Source organism: Solea solea, chromosome 3, assembly GCF_958295425.1.
Source record: "Solea solea chromosome 3, fSolSol10.1, whole genome shotgun sequence".
Taxonomy (NCBI): domain Eukaryota; kingdom Metazoa; phylum Chordata; class Actinopteri; order Pleuronectiformes; family Soleidae; genus Solea; species Solea solea.
Genome location: NC_081136.1, coordinates 22,396,194 through 22,411,242, shown reverse-complemented (window position 1 = coordinate 22,411,242; position 15,049 = coordinate 22,396,194). Strand labels below are relative to the sequence as shown.

The 15,049-nt window shown below is 37.9% G+C and overlaps 1 protein-coding gene across 2 annotated transcripts; it reads left to right on the top strand.

The window, feature by feature from the left end:
• The first annotated feature begins 2,129 nt into the window (after positions 1–2,129).
• Positions 2,130–14,467, top strand: rint1 (RAD50 interactor 1). 2 transcript variants are annotated; one of them, XM_058624496.1, is made up of 15 exons: positions 2,130–2,543; positions 4,515–4,640; positions 5,262–5,377; positions 5,598–5,771; positions 5,850–5,990; positions 6,363–6,552; positions 6,810–6,920; positions 7,013–7,238; positions 8,138–8,275; positions 8,600–8,694; positions 9,420–9,524; positions 10,137–10,357; positions 11,395–11,575; positions 12,295–12,413; positions 13,542–14,467. In XM_058624496.1, the coding sequence occupies exons 1-15, from the start codon at positions 2,316–2,318 to the stop codon at positions 13,753–13,755; spliced, it is 2,385 nt and encodes a 794-aa protein (XP_058480479.1). In that variant the 5' UTR covers positions 2,130–2,315; the 3' UTR covers positions 13,756–14,467. The 2 variants fall into 2 exon arrangements, with proteins under 2 accessions (XP_058480479.1, XP_058480480.1); XM_058624497.1 differs by having other exon boundaries at positions 2,132–2,543; positions 12,295–12,423; positions 13,542–13,627.
• Positions 14,468–15,049: the final 582 nt, after the last annotated feature.

Genomic DNA, 15,049 nt, shown 5'->3' with positions numbered 1-15,049 from the left:
TGCTGCATGCAGGGAAGTGTGTGTTATAGTAGATAGTAGATGTGAAAAAGTGAATATGCAAATTATTTTTCAAAAAACAAAACAAAAAAACAATGGGGAGATAGTTTTACTAATTTCAATCAGTGTGTAAGGTAATATTTTGAGATGCATTATTAATAAAGTAAAAGCATTTTCCTTTTAATATTCTCAATTGCTGACCTCCGAAAACCTACACTTTCTTCAACCTTTGAAACATTACATATCTGTAAATAAATACATAGAGAAATAAATAAAAGATAATAAATGAATAAAGACAAGAATTATTTATTTATTTATGCCAACGATCTCGGAGGGAGACCAGGTGCTAGTAAGACACATAAATAAATAAATGTGGTAATAAAAAAATATAATGATTTCTTTACTTATTTCTGTATTTAATTAGTCATGTATTCATTATTTATACTTTCAAATGTTTATTTATTTTGCTTTCTAATATACAGTGGAAGCAGGATAGCACAAGTTAAGGATTATATTACAATACATATACAATAATAAGTATTAGTGTATGTTGGCAAACTCATCAAAAAGACAGCAATTTGTTTTAATCCTGTGTTATGAGGCACAAGGCTTCTGTGTTCTCCCTCAATCTTGACAAATGTGGACAGATTCATATTCTGCAACTTCAGTCTGTAATGTCCCTGTATGAAATTCTGTCACATACCTTAGTGTCCATATTACTAAAGATAGAAAGGCCAGAGGCAATTTAAACTTTTTAAACTTTTCCCCAATAATTGAAAAGACAGGTTCTTAACCAGTGGTTCCAAAGAGACTTGTCTCTGAAAGGTCGAGCTCTGCTTTCTAAGGCAGGGAGGTATCTCTCGTCTAACCTATACTGCTCAATCATTGTGTTGATCATTCAATTTGTAAATCGGTTGATGAAATGCTAAACAATTTCTTATGGAAAAATAAAAAAATAAAAATCTTACTAAAATCTGGAACTTCATTCCTCATCATGTCTTTCAAGGTGGTCTAAATTTCATTCTGCTCTGTAACAATAATATTCAAATAAATCCCAATCAAACTTTCCTATTTCCATCAACAGGTGGAAGAATATTATAGATGCTAATCCTTCTGGCCTTTGCATTATTCAGGATGGTTGATGTCTGTTTGTCTTTGTCAGCATCTCCACCTTTAGGTTTGTCATCCAATAAAGGCTTGAACTCTAAAATTAGGTCTTTGTTTCTGAACAATTTTGTTAATAACAGACTGGGTAAAGTCTAGTCCCTATACCCCAAATGTTCTTTTTAACAAATAAAATTAAAGAAATTTCAAGAAAGAAGGTTTTACCCCTCAATGAAGAGAGAGAATGCATTATCTCTGGATAACAAGGCTTGATTTTTCCACGATAATGAGATAATTGTGGAGAGTGTTATATAATATAATATATTTATAATATAATACATATATAATAGTTCATGATTACATTCAAGCACTGCCACTTGTCAGGGACGGAAATTGTCTCACATTCATTTTGGTCACAGAAACATTGGCAAGACATTTCATGTTATCTCTCTTTACTACAGAGATATTATATTAGGCTGATGATCACAAACAAAAATGATGCATTTTTCCTTATCGATTGCCAAATCGATATATACATTCATTCTTCTTCATTCTTGGCAAATTTCATATTTATAAATGCACATTTTTTCCAAGCAGGAAACCCCATTTCCTGGTACTCACAGTAGAAATGGAGCAGTACATTTCAACCATTGCTCCTGTATGGAACACAAGGCAGCCAAAATCTTAATATATGTGCAATGTTTAATTGTTATTATTATCATTAATCTTGCATACTTTCCCACTTTACTTATTTTATGTGTTTGATATTATTTTATTTAACCGCTTTGTCAATATCTGTTTTCTGTCTACAATTGTTTGTAATCGTTGACTGTTTCAAACAAAGTTTATTTAAAAAACAAAAAAGGAAAAACAACAAGTGCATGATGACGTGTATCCGTTAGACTCTCAAGTGCCTACGTAGCATCTTTTGAGGAAAGGTGGCCTTGTTTTCTTCCTCAGTGTGTCCCGTGAACACAGCGTCGGTGATGCACATAGAAAATAGGTCCATGTTTTATTTCACCAAGGTAACTGTAAACGCGCATCGCTCATTGTGAGACGACATAAGTGTACGTGGAGTTCACGCATACATTGACACGCCACGACGCGTAAAAGAGGCAGTGTGACCGCCCGCGGTATACGCGCAGTATCTAAACGAGCGCCTTCTCTCCGCTCTGCGTTAGCAAATTTGTTGACAGCGTCGCCAGAGAGGAAAGATGGCGGCGCTCACTGCAGCGGAGCGAACAGTTGACACAGAGCACTTTTCAGAGTCAACGCGCTCACTCAGCTCAGACACCGAGGCTTTCCCTGCGGAGTCAGCACAACAACACGACTTTGTAGTGGATTTCATAGAGAAAGAGGTTGGCAGCGACCTGAAATCCCTGAAAAATGTCAGCAACCTGCTGAAAAAACTGACAGACGAGAACAACGTCCTGGAAGAACAGGTGAATACTCATCACTTTGACTGTTTTTCATGGTGCAAAAACCTCGTAGGCAAGTGTATTAAAAGTGTATTCAAGACACATGGTTTTAACGTTTCATTAGTTTTGATATTCCTCAAAAGAAATTAACATTTCAGATGTCCAAAATGACATTCGTCCATCCACAACTGTCATTGTAAAATTATTTCCAGAACATGACGTCATTTCCGAATAATGTGTGTAAGATTTCACTTTACAAACATTTGTGATTCAGTTGCAGATATACGATATATAGATAAGTGAATTGTGGACATCAGCATCTTAATTTCGACCCTCTAGATCAGTGGTTCTCAACTTTTCATACCAAGTACCAACTAATAAAATATCCAGCTCTCAATGTAACACCATTATTACCAATGTTAAAATACAGTGGTGTAAATGGGTCTGCAACAGAATTTTCACAGGAGGCAGATTTATTCCCAATAAGATCATTTGCTCTCTCATCGTCATCCTCTCCTCTTAAGATAGAGCGAGAGATAAGACTAATTATTTTTAGGTAATTTTTTTGTTTCATTTTCTACGCACTTGAAATTCCTTAGCTGCACTTTGATCACATACCCTGGTATATGCAGGAGAAGAATATTTCAGATGTTCCTCCAAGTACCAGCAGAGGAAGCTAGATCTTAATTGTGACTAGGTTAATTACTAAATTAATCAACAACTGTTTTGATAATCGATTAATCAGTTCTGAGCTTTTTTCATGATTAAAACAAGATTTCCGATTGTTTAAGCTTCTTAAATGTGAGTATTTTCTTCATTTCTTTGCCCTGGATAACAAAGAAATCATTAAAAGTGAATCATTTTGGTTTGTTGACAAAACAAGACATTTGAAAACATCATCATTTCCAGGTTTGATGAACACTGATCAACATTTTTTAAGGTGTTCTGATATTTTATGGCCCAAACGATTAATCGAGAAACTAATCGACAGATTAATCGATTATGAAAATAATCGTTAGGTGCAGCTCTAATCTTTAATGAATTTAGCAGATGCCTTAAACTCGACCTGCGACTTATGTTGTAAATATTTCAAAATGGAATTCTGGACTCGCAGATATCTCTTTTGAAGTTATTGATGTATACAAATGAATTTAAATTAGACTCAAATATTTTATTGCCACAGTCAAACTACTCACAACTGAATCACATGTGTAACTTTCAATAAAACCAGTCAAAATGTGATTATGATTAATCATAATCTCTGTTCCACATAGATAAAAGTAGCCATTAAAGGTTGAAACAAAAACAATAGCTGTCGTCATGACCACTGAAAAGGTCTTGAATCAATCAATAAGCGAAACATGAGCAGCCTTCAATAAACATTACATTCTGAATTGGTTTAAATGTTACTTCATGACTTACAGGAAGAATGGAGCATAATAAAGGATCTTTCGAGGGATTTTTGAACCTGTGTAAACGTGTAATAAAAAGGGCAATTAACACAGTTTAAATTGCTAGTGAAGTGGTTGTTCAGCATGATATTTAGCCTATTGTTTGTTTTGGTGCTTCAAACAGAATACTAGTTAATACAGCTTTCTGTAAGGATGCATGCCAGCTCGCAGAAACATGTGGTTTGTGGCTCTTTGCACTGGTTTGCTCAGCATGGTGTTAACATGCTAGAAGTGTCTGTATACTTAGATTTTTGATCAAAATGTTTGCCCTTAAATCGTTTGGACCTCTCCCCTTATTTTGCAGTTAAAAATATATAGACAAAAAAAATCAAAATCTAAACAATAATTTAAAGCAGCCATCTCTACACTTGTGTTACTTTACTCTGTTAATGTTGTTTGTTGAAGCTGTGAGAGTTTTTTTGTTATTTTAAGTGTATATTTAGCATAGTTCTCATGCCACACAAGTTCAATTACACTGTGGCACAAAATTACAAACTTATGTTATTTATGTGTGTAATGTGACTCTGTGACTTCTGTCATTCAGGTTCTGACTGTATCCAGCTCTGTGCCTCCTAAAGTTTCTGCAGCTCTCTCAGCTGCTGAGGAGGCCAGATGTTCCCTGGAGGAGCTGCTGAAGAAGGAGCGACTCATCTCCAACATGCTGCACCAGGTACAAACCCCCCTGATAGAACTTAACATCATTAGCTCACAAATGATTGCTCTTCTCTGTAGTTCCTCTTTCCAGATTTCCCATGTATGCCCTAAATCCAATCTAATCCAAATTGGTCAACTGAGTTGATAATGTGATAATAAATATTGCAAGACAATCATGTTGTGCTACATCACGATATCTAACTCAAAGAAAACAAAATGTCTGTGAAATGTTAGAATGCAAGATTTCTCTATTTATTCACAACATAAAGAGTGCATTAAGTCTATGTATTGAATGTGGATGGATCTTCTAGTAACGTAGCTTTCTCCGCCATTATCCTTCTTCGGCCAGGTAACTTCACCCTAGTTTCCCCTCATTCATTTGAGCAGCGCTGCTGCAAGGAGACACCAAGTAGCGATGCCCAGTGTGTGAAACCGGGACTGTTTACTTTAGAGCACCTTCATTTATGAATTAAAATGTCAATATTTACGCCGGCGTATCGATTATCCTATTGTACAAGGAAGGACTACGATATGTCACCAAATCGATATTTTTGACCCAACCCTACGTAGTGACACTATAACGTTCTGGAACGTTTCCTTTTATGATGCCTAATCAACTGTCTTCTGCTTCTTCTAGCATCTCCAGGGGGCCCAGCCTTGGATGGATAATCTTGGCCAGATCCTTAACCAAGTGGACCACATAGAGCGACACATGGAATACCTACGCTGCCTTCAACATATCGAGGAACTCAGGTGAAAACCTTTTTTACACAAGTCTACAAGTCAACTCTAACACCTGCTTGGATCTGGCTTTAATGTGCAATAGGATATAATACCATTTATATCAAACTGTGACTTATATCTAAATTTCTGTATTGCGACCATATCATATCATAGATTTACACCCTTAGATCTCCTTGGAGAGGGAAAAAACGTCTATCTTCCATTGAGGTGTGTGTATGTGTGTTTGCAGTGCTGCAGTCCAGCAGTGTCTGATGACCAGCAGTGTGTGGGAGGCCATCAGAGCAGTAGACAGCATGGCGGCACTGGACACAGGACTCAGCGAGTCTGCTTGTTCTCATCTCCAGGACTTCCTCCGGGAAACGCTTCACTTCTGGCACAAGATTATCAAAGACCGACTGACCATGTACACACAGTTTTATCCGTTGTCTAATCAGTCTACATATAGCACAGCTCAAACATGCTAAATTCTCCTCTTTCACAGTGACTTTGAGAAAGTATTGACTCAACTCCATTGGCCAATCATCTCTCCACCCACACAGTCGCTTACACCCACGGCCAACTCTCCTGAGATCAGCAGCCAACTGGAACTGCTCGTCACACAGCTGCTCGCTCTGCAGACCTCGTATCCTTCTGCTTATGGCATTCATGGATGCCTCTCTTCCCCTCTTTCTTAGTCACATCCTCCTCCTTCATTTATGCATTTATGTGGGGACAGCCGCTTTCTTTGTTTACGTAATAATCTTCTGTGTCAAAATCTCTGGCTGGTTAGTCCATTTGCTGTAGAAACGAGATGACGGCCTATGTAAAGACCATGTAAATGTCAATTAGGAAGTAAGAATATATTAGCCACCCGCGGCAACTTTGAGGGTTAAAAAAAAAAAAATTCAGTTTGACTTCCATCGGAAACTTAGCTTTTACTTCCCACTTGATTTACAAAGTTAGTAAAGCTTTTTCCTGAGACTAGTTTAATTCAAGCCTTAACCTACCACTGCAGTGATGACATTTTATCTCAGAAGGATTTGGCCTCTGGAAAGGGTGGACCCTCTGCTCAGACTGTGTCTTTGGCCACGCCTACATCCCTAGCTCCTCCCCTCTGCCTGCCCGTCCAGATCATGCTGCTGCCGCTCAGCAAGAGGTTCAGATATCACTTCTTTGGCAATCGACAGACCAACACACCCAACAAGGTTTTACTCAAACTCACACACACATGCATATGTCATACACACCCCTCAAAATGAATGATACAGATCAGATTATATGTATAATTCCAGCAGGACTAGACACAGATTCATAAGGAAGGTAGGTAGGTAAGAGTTAGGTTTATAAAGACTAACTGTATAGGACTAATATTGGATGCAACATTGGTATCAGACACTTAAAGTGGTATTTAACCAACCCTAGTGATTACAGAAGCGCTTACTATTACCTGTGCCTTTTTCAGCCAGAGTGGTACCTCACACAGGCTTTGATGTGGATGGGGCACAGCACCACCTTCATGGAGGAGAAGATTCAGCCAATTCTGGACCGAGCTGGGGCTGACATTAGCGCCAGGGTATGTTATTATCACCTGTCAAATAAGGCATGTTGTAAAAATGAGCTCAATAGTCAGCTGAGCTCACCAACGATTTCTTTCTGTGTGTGTAGGTGGAGCTTTGTCGAGGCCTGCTGTCTCTCGTGCAGGAGAAAGTGGCCAGCGATGCTTCCAGGCTGTTGTACGACGACGCGCTCTTCTCTCACCTGGTAGAGGAGGTGCTGCAGTTTGAGAAGGAGCTGCGAAGCAACCACTCATACCCAGCGTCACTGCCCGGTCTGCTGCACCTCCTGCTCGAGGACGCTGTCCTGCAGAAGTGGCTCACTGTAGAAAGAAAAAGTCAGTTATTACGGATTAGGTTTTTTACTTAGCAATCGGAGTTCCATAATATTATAGAGATGTCACTTTTTTATCAGATGAAGAGCATTCTGTATTTGTGCTGTATACTCAAAGTTATTTTCCAAATTATTAATACATCTACTTCAAATCAAACTCTTTCTGCTTGGCAGCCATTTTGGTAGTTCCTCTTGGTAGCTTTTGCAGACTAAAGTATGCTTTACACTTGCTAAAGGGTTTGCACTTCAGAAATGATGTAATCAAATATTCTGAACCCCAGAGCATGAGAGCTAGTGTAAGTAATGCAGGGCTCATAGGTTGAGCAAACGGGAACCTAATGAGATGCATTCAAAGACCCTGGTAAATTCCATCACTTCTGCAGAATCAATTGCATTTTACTTTAGAGGAGCAGCTTCAAGATGCCTTCAAGAAACCTTTTAAATTTCATAATTTATTCAATTATCAATTATACTCATTTCTATTATACAGTTCTATCGCTACTCGGCTCGACTCTACTCCATACTTCATACTTCCATTAGGACCTTGTACCTGGTGCTTTTTTTGGTACCTGCTCTGGTGAGTTTCCAAGTCAAGCTTAGCCAATACTAAAATGTGACATCAACAGACTGCTGGAGTCATGAGTGCAACATCTGTAGTGGTGCTAGAACTGTATAATGGAAAAGCACCATTAAAGTCCATTAACTAAATGCTTTCTTGTGATAATAGGTACACCACAAATCATGTAGTAATTGGTGTAGAAATATTTGTTTTTAGAAATACATTTGTTTATACACTAATGATCACAGTAACTGATTGACTTTTCACTATAAAGAGCCTAATCCAATAATCGAGTATTCATGACCAAGAGGCCGTCTTAACGCTGTTGCCCTTTGTGTGTCCAGTGGCAGTGGAGAAGATGGATGCCATGCTGTCAGCTGAGGGAGCCTGGAGCTCTCAGTACAAAGACATCAGTGATATGGACGAGCTGAAGGCTCCAGACTGTGCAGAGACCTTCATGACTCTGCTACAGGTCATCACTGGTGAGACTGCTGGTCTTCTTTCAGCCATTTAACATCTGCACATGTAAAAGCACTATGTACTATGTGTATTTTTTAGTCTAAAAAGGATTAATGAAGTATTTTAATAACTTACGGAAACTCAATCAACTAACAAAAACATTAAAATACATTTAAAAGCGATACTTTCAGCAGTCCTCTCAAAATCCAATGCTCTATTTGGACTTTCTACTTCCTGGTTTTGACTGACTTGCATATGGTAATGTATGTAATGTATGAGCCACAGTATTATGGAGGAGAATTGACTGATGGTATGTTCTGTGTTATTTGTCATCTCGCTTCACTCAGAGCGATACCGGGGTTTGCCCTGTCCCTCTGCCCAGCTGAAGTTTCTGGGGCTACAGAGAGAACTGGTGGATGATTTCCGCATTCGACTCACTCAGGTAATGATCAGGAAAAACACTTGTGTGCAGACATGAGATATAATGTCAGCCAACATTATGTAAAATCTTCAGCTGTTTTTAGCAGTGTCAACCTTTTTGCTAACTCAATATTCTTAGCTGCTTTTAGCATTCACCTCCCTCCTTCCTGCATCACCTCATGATCACTTTTGTTGAGAGTGGGACATTTATTCAGCCACACCCCTGATTGGAAAAACTGTTGTGGGATACTGGGATCATTTCTCCCATATCCCAATTCCATTGGTAAAAAAAGCAGTTTTTGAACAACTGCACCAATTTGACTCTCTTAAAACTATAGTTGAACTGGAATTAATGATACTGGTAAAAAAAAAACCTCCCTGTGTTTGTCCTTCTATTTCATGTTGAAAAACATCTTCTGTGATAAAGGTCTGTTATGCCAGATTTATTCAAGATATGCTTGAGCATTACGTATATATGTTGCATGAGTTCAACTAATATATAAGAATTAGTCTTGTATATTAATTGAGTATATTAATTGATGTGTATATACGTGTGTATACATATATTTTTATGTTTTTGTTTTCTCCTATTTCATGCCCCATCAATGTACAGAATTTGACAGACATAAAAACAACAAAGCTGTAGGTGCCCTTTGACCTGAGCGCAATACTGTATGTTTGGTGATTTTTTGGGATTATTTAATTATTTACGCACTGAAATCAATTTCTTTTCTCTCTTTGCTCCAGGTGATGAAAGAGGAGTCTCGCTGTCCACTTGGTGCACGTTACTGTGCCATTCTCAATGCTGTCAACTACATCTCCACCATCTTGTCAGACTGGGGAGATAATGTGGTGTGTGGAGTTTGTTAAATTCATCCATTTTATTTATGTATGTATATACAGTATATATATATATATATATATATATATATATAAACATATATATAAACATAAACCATATAAACCATTATATTATACAAAGCACAGTTATACTGAGAAACACAGAGAGTGTCATTTGGAGCTGATTGGCTTAATCGTCATTGTGTGAATTCATTTTACAATGGTTTGAATGTAACAAACATCCATTTATATTGAAAAGTTACACATGACCGCTTTAAGACAATTATTGCAAAGTCACTTATTTTCTTATGAAAGGTTATTTTCCAAGGGAAGGTGTCATTGTATAAACTCAGAAGTGATCTGAAATGTTCATATGCAGGGTGATCATACTGCTGCATCTGATTTTTACTTTAAAGCTAATTTTTGTTTGTTCGTGCATGAGTCAATGACAAAATTAAACATTTAAAGGTTTGCAATTGACTGATATTTTAACATACATTTTCCTGGTGAAATGAAAACTAAAGTATCTGTGAATCAGAGCAAGGATTTGACACTTGACAGGTTTGAAAGTTTCTATTTATCTCATGGATTTATTTATGTAGCATTTTTGTATTCTTTTTCCAGTTTTTCCTGCAGCTCCAGCAGGCAGCTGTGTCTCTCGGAGACGACGTGGTGTTGCGAGACCTTGGGGTGTTGGAGTTGGGCCGTCTGGCCTCTCTGGAGGGCTCTCTGTTTGAAGGTCTGTTGGCATTGCTGGATCGCCTGAAGGGAGACATGTTGGGGAGACTGTTGGAATGGACCATGAGGGAAGTCATAGAAAAGGCCAGGCCATATGGCCAAGACAGGTAAGACATCATTGTCTTGATTGGAAATTATGTTTGTTGAACCTTAATTTCTTATTTGTCTATTTCTTCTTTTGTTGTTATGCAAATTCAGGCCTCATTTACAGTGGAACCCTAATGGTGGAATTACGTGTGCTACGCTTTACGGCTGCGTGTCTTTTGCCTTTGAAAGTAGATATTCTTAAATATACTCCAAATAAATGCCAGGACTCTTAAGTATGAAGCCCCATGTGTGTCTGTCCTCCACAATAAAATCATTTTTGAAACAAATAAGAGGATTTCAGAGAACTGAAATGCTTTTACTTTGCTACTTAGCAAAACGACGTCTTAAATTTGCCATCTCTTTTAATATAAACTAGGGCTGAGGCAAAAATGCTTTTCCGCACCATCAAAGCGACTGTTATCTGCAGTGGAAAATGTTGCATCAAAGTGCAAGACAAGACTGAGTTCTGAACAGGAGCAAGGGGAAATGTGAATATTTGTATTGCAAGTCAATTTAGTCTGCGCCCCTACATATGCTGCTTGCACTCCTTAAATTTTCAGTTGGGGGCCACTGTGCTCCTGGTTTGTGCGGAGCCCTGAACAGTACTATATGTATGACTGATTAACTGTGAAACAGATACTGCTTAAGTGTTATTACTGGTAAAAGTAGTTTGTAAATGTGAAGTTACGACTGTTATTTTGTCCGCTGGGTTGTTTTTTCTTCTTCCCCCAACTGATTTTGTTTTTAGTGCATGTGTGACGTCACAATTCATGCACAGGTGAAAATAACACCACAGAGCAGAACAATCACTGGCGATAGGAATGCATTAATCCCTGTTAATCCCTCACTAATTTTAGTGTGAAAAAGGCTTAAGAGAAGGGTGCTTTCATTTGGAAAATGTGCAAATGAGCTTGGTCTTGTGTGGAAAATACAATGGGCTGTAGCTTTTACCCTTATTATATTGAAAACATTACAGAGAACTTATCTCACTGAACACATGGAGCAAAAAAAATAAACGTACTCACTGATTTTCTTTCTCTTATTTCTTTTTCCTTAGGTGGTTGTCCCTACCATCCCAGCATGACCTGTCCACCATGACACTATCCAGTTCAGCTTGTCCCATGATGCTGTGTGTGAGGGACAGGCTGCTGCACCTTCATCAGAGTCTGAGTCTTTCTCTGTTCCAACTAGCCTGGCAGGGCCTGGCAGACAGGCTGGACAACTTTCTGTACCAGGACGTAAGAAGTGAAAACCCACAGAAACACTGTCTGTGTTTTTTGATCTGTCACCCACCTCACTAAATGTTTAGTGCACTCATTTACATGTGACAGGTCCTGTTAAGATTTTCCAGCCAAGATGACACTGTGATACCGATGTACACAATCTCAAAACAGGATGAATAGGCTGAGACCCATCGTCAACCCACCATGACGTCACCCTCTATATTGTATATCATAAGTAATTCATGCATAAGTTTTGTGGTTTAGTTATTATCATAATTTCCACAAAGTAGTACAGTGGCTCGTTTTGGAACACCCTGATCCCTCACCTGTGTTGAATAATCTACAGTATGCTGCCTTTAGTTGACATCCTAATTCAATTCAATTCAATTGTTTTAGTTTAGGGAAAATGTCTAAAATCTCAATATTTAACAGAGGAGTCTGGTGTATTTAGTGACAGCACTGCTGATCGCGAGTGGTGACCAGCATCACAAACCCTGCCGCTGTGTTTCAGTCACTCGCCGTGCCGATGCGAGCTGGGATCATAGTGGGAAAGGGCCAATAGGCTAAAGCTGAAGAAGAGGTGGGGGATGATGTTACTAAAGGTGCAAAGATTGGCAGGTCGTTATGTGTGACTCTTGTTGTCAATCACAGTGTAGCCACTGCGTAAAGCTTCCCCTGCCCTAAAAAGTTAGTTAAATTGAGTTTAATGCATTCCTGTGTCTCTCGTGTGTCAGGTGATCCTGTCCAATCATTTCAGTGATGGTGGAGCAGCTCAGCTTCAGTTCGACATGACCAGAAACTTGTTTCCTCTGTTTGGACACTACTGCAAAAGACCTGAGAACTTCTTTAAGCAGTGAGTTTTGGTGTGTGTCTCTGTGTGTCTGTGTCTATATCTTTGTGAGGTCCAAAAAATGTGCAAACCTCTCTTTGTGAGGACATTTTGTCTTCTGCTCCACAACTTTAAAGGGCTTTCAGGGTTAAGACCTGGTCCTAATGGGGCAGAACCTAATTTCTAATGAACTGGTTCAGTTTAGGGCTAAGATTTGAATTTGACAGTTGTGTGCTCCTGGAAGTGCTGGGTATCTTTCCGCACCCATCACTTCACCTGGAAAAAAGAAAGTATAAATTAAATTATACCAGGTCTGATCAGTGTCTACATCAGGGGTCTCAAACTCACGGCCTGCGGACCTCATGTGCCCGTCAATCAATTTCATGCGGCTATAGTATAGTGAACACCTCTTCTTACTTGTAAAGACAGCACATGTGTTAGCATGTAAACACTATACACTATATATCTGTGTATGTGTATATGCATAGGTGTATATATATATATATATATATATATATATACACATATATATATACACATACATATATATATATATATATACACATACATATATGTATATATATATATATATATATATGTATATATATATATATATATATATATATATATATATATATACACATACATATATGTATATGTATATATATATACAGATATATACTGTATAGTGTTTTAATTACAGTTGTCTGTATTTAATTTTAGATATTTTTTCATTTCTGTCTGTTTTTATTTTTTAGATACATCAATTTTGCATCATAAATATGTTAAGTATGTTCTTTATTGTGAAATATGTCATTCCATGTCACAAAAAAACGCATTTACTTTGAAATGCTGTTAAATATCAACCTAAACATATATGAATATGAAATATCATTCCCCATATTGGCAAACCCTGGGTTAGGGTGAGATCAGCTGAGATTGGCACAGCACCCCTGTGACCCTCATGTGGAGGATAAAGCAGTAGAAAGTGGATGGATGGAAGCTCATATCGTCCCCTACAAAACAAGTTGTTTTTTTCCAAACCGTCCCCCTTGTGACCTGAGTAGATGTTTGTTGGCCCCAAGTCATTTGAGTTTGAGACCCCTGGTCTACATAAAAGCATTCTGATGATTTTTTTTTTTCTATCCACAGTGTTAAGGAAGCGTGTATCATCTTGGGTTTGAACGTTGGTTCTGCTCTCCTACTAAAGAACCTGCTGAAAGAGTCAGAGAATGAGACGAGAGACTGTACGGGTGTGGACGATCCCTCACCCGAGTCTGCGCTCAATGAGTTGGGGGTTTACTGCTTGGCATCGTGCGACGTGTTGATCCTCCTCAGCCTCAGGGCATCCTGGCCTGGACAGTGACACTCCCTCCATTGTCGGTGTGTGCGTATCGCACATAAATGTTTTTTCTGAGTTCCTTTAAACCAGGGGTGTCAAACTCAAATGGTCTGGGGGCCAATGAGCATCTAGTCTGGTCATGAGGGAGCTGGTCTAGTGAATTTTGTGGGTTTGTGTAATAAACCAATTCGACCTGTAATGCTCTTAATTTAAATCCATAACCTCCATAACATCTCGCATGTTTTTCTTTGTCGTTTTGTGTCATTTGAAAATTTGAAATTTGTAGCTGACAGAGATGATCAAATGTAAATCTGAATGGTTGTCCAGTAACAGTAGTAATATATGCATTTTATATCTGAACACACTTGTTCTAAAGATAATCTACAATCTATCACCTACCGCCGTAATCATTCACCCACCTTGTGGCTGTGTAGCGTGAACATGATCCTGGATCTGCAAGTACAAGGAGGCATAAATCTCAAATTAGTTTTTAATTTAGACTACATTTTTGTCAATTTAAGTTTAATACTGTCTCATGACATTACAAACTTTTAAGGATGTATAATGTGTCATTTTAGTGCAGACCATCCCATCAAACATTGTCAAAAAAATACAACCATTCATTGTTTAGATCATCCTTCTTTTTCCAACAAACACTAACCAGTGTTTTTCCCTTGTTCCCCGTGTGTCCCCACTACTCCATAAAAAATGTGATTAAAAATGTGTCAATGTTCAATACTTAACAAATACATCAGTAAAATCAATCAGATTTTATTCATACAGGATTTTTAATGTAAACAAAGGGCACATCAGCCTCATTTGCCAACAGATAAAAATAAACAGAAATTGAGGAAACGGCATCAGAGAATAAAAATACTAATAAGAAAAATCAGCAGGAATAAAAGACGAGGGGTGTAACATAAAAAAGCAAATAAAAAGATAGTAGAATCATCTAAAATGTAAGGATAAACAAGGTAAATAAAAGCTGAGATAATACTCTGATTCAAAAATTCATGCTGCAATGATAAAATAGAAGAATTTGTGATGAAATATAAAAATAAATACAAGTTACAAGGGAGACTACAAGTAGAATAAATAAATAGTTCAAATAGATGGAAGAGAACAAATGAATACAATTTTATACGATAAATGCTAACAAAGAAAAATGACAGATTTAAAAAGTACACAAAAACTTTTTAAATCTTTTAAAAGATTTACATATAATGTCATTTATGCGACATCAGCTTCCCTGAAGATGCCCCGCCCACTCATTTACATTGCCTCCGCTCATTGGACGGATTTTTGATTTCCGCCATAT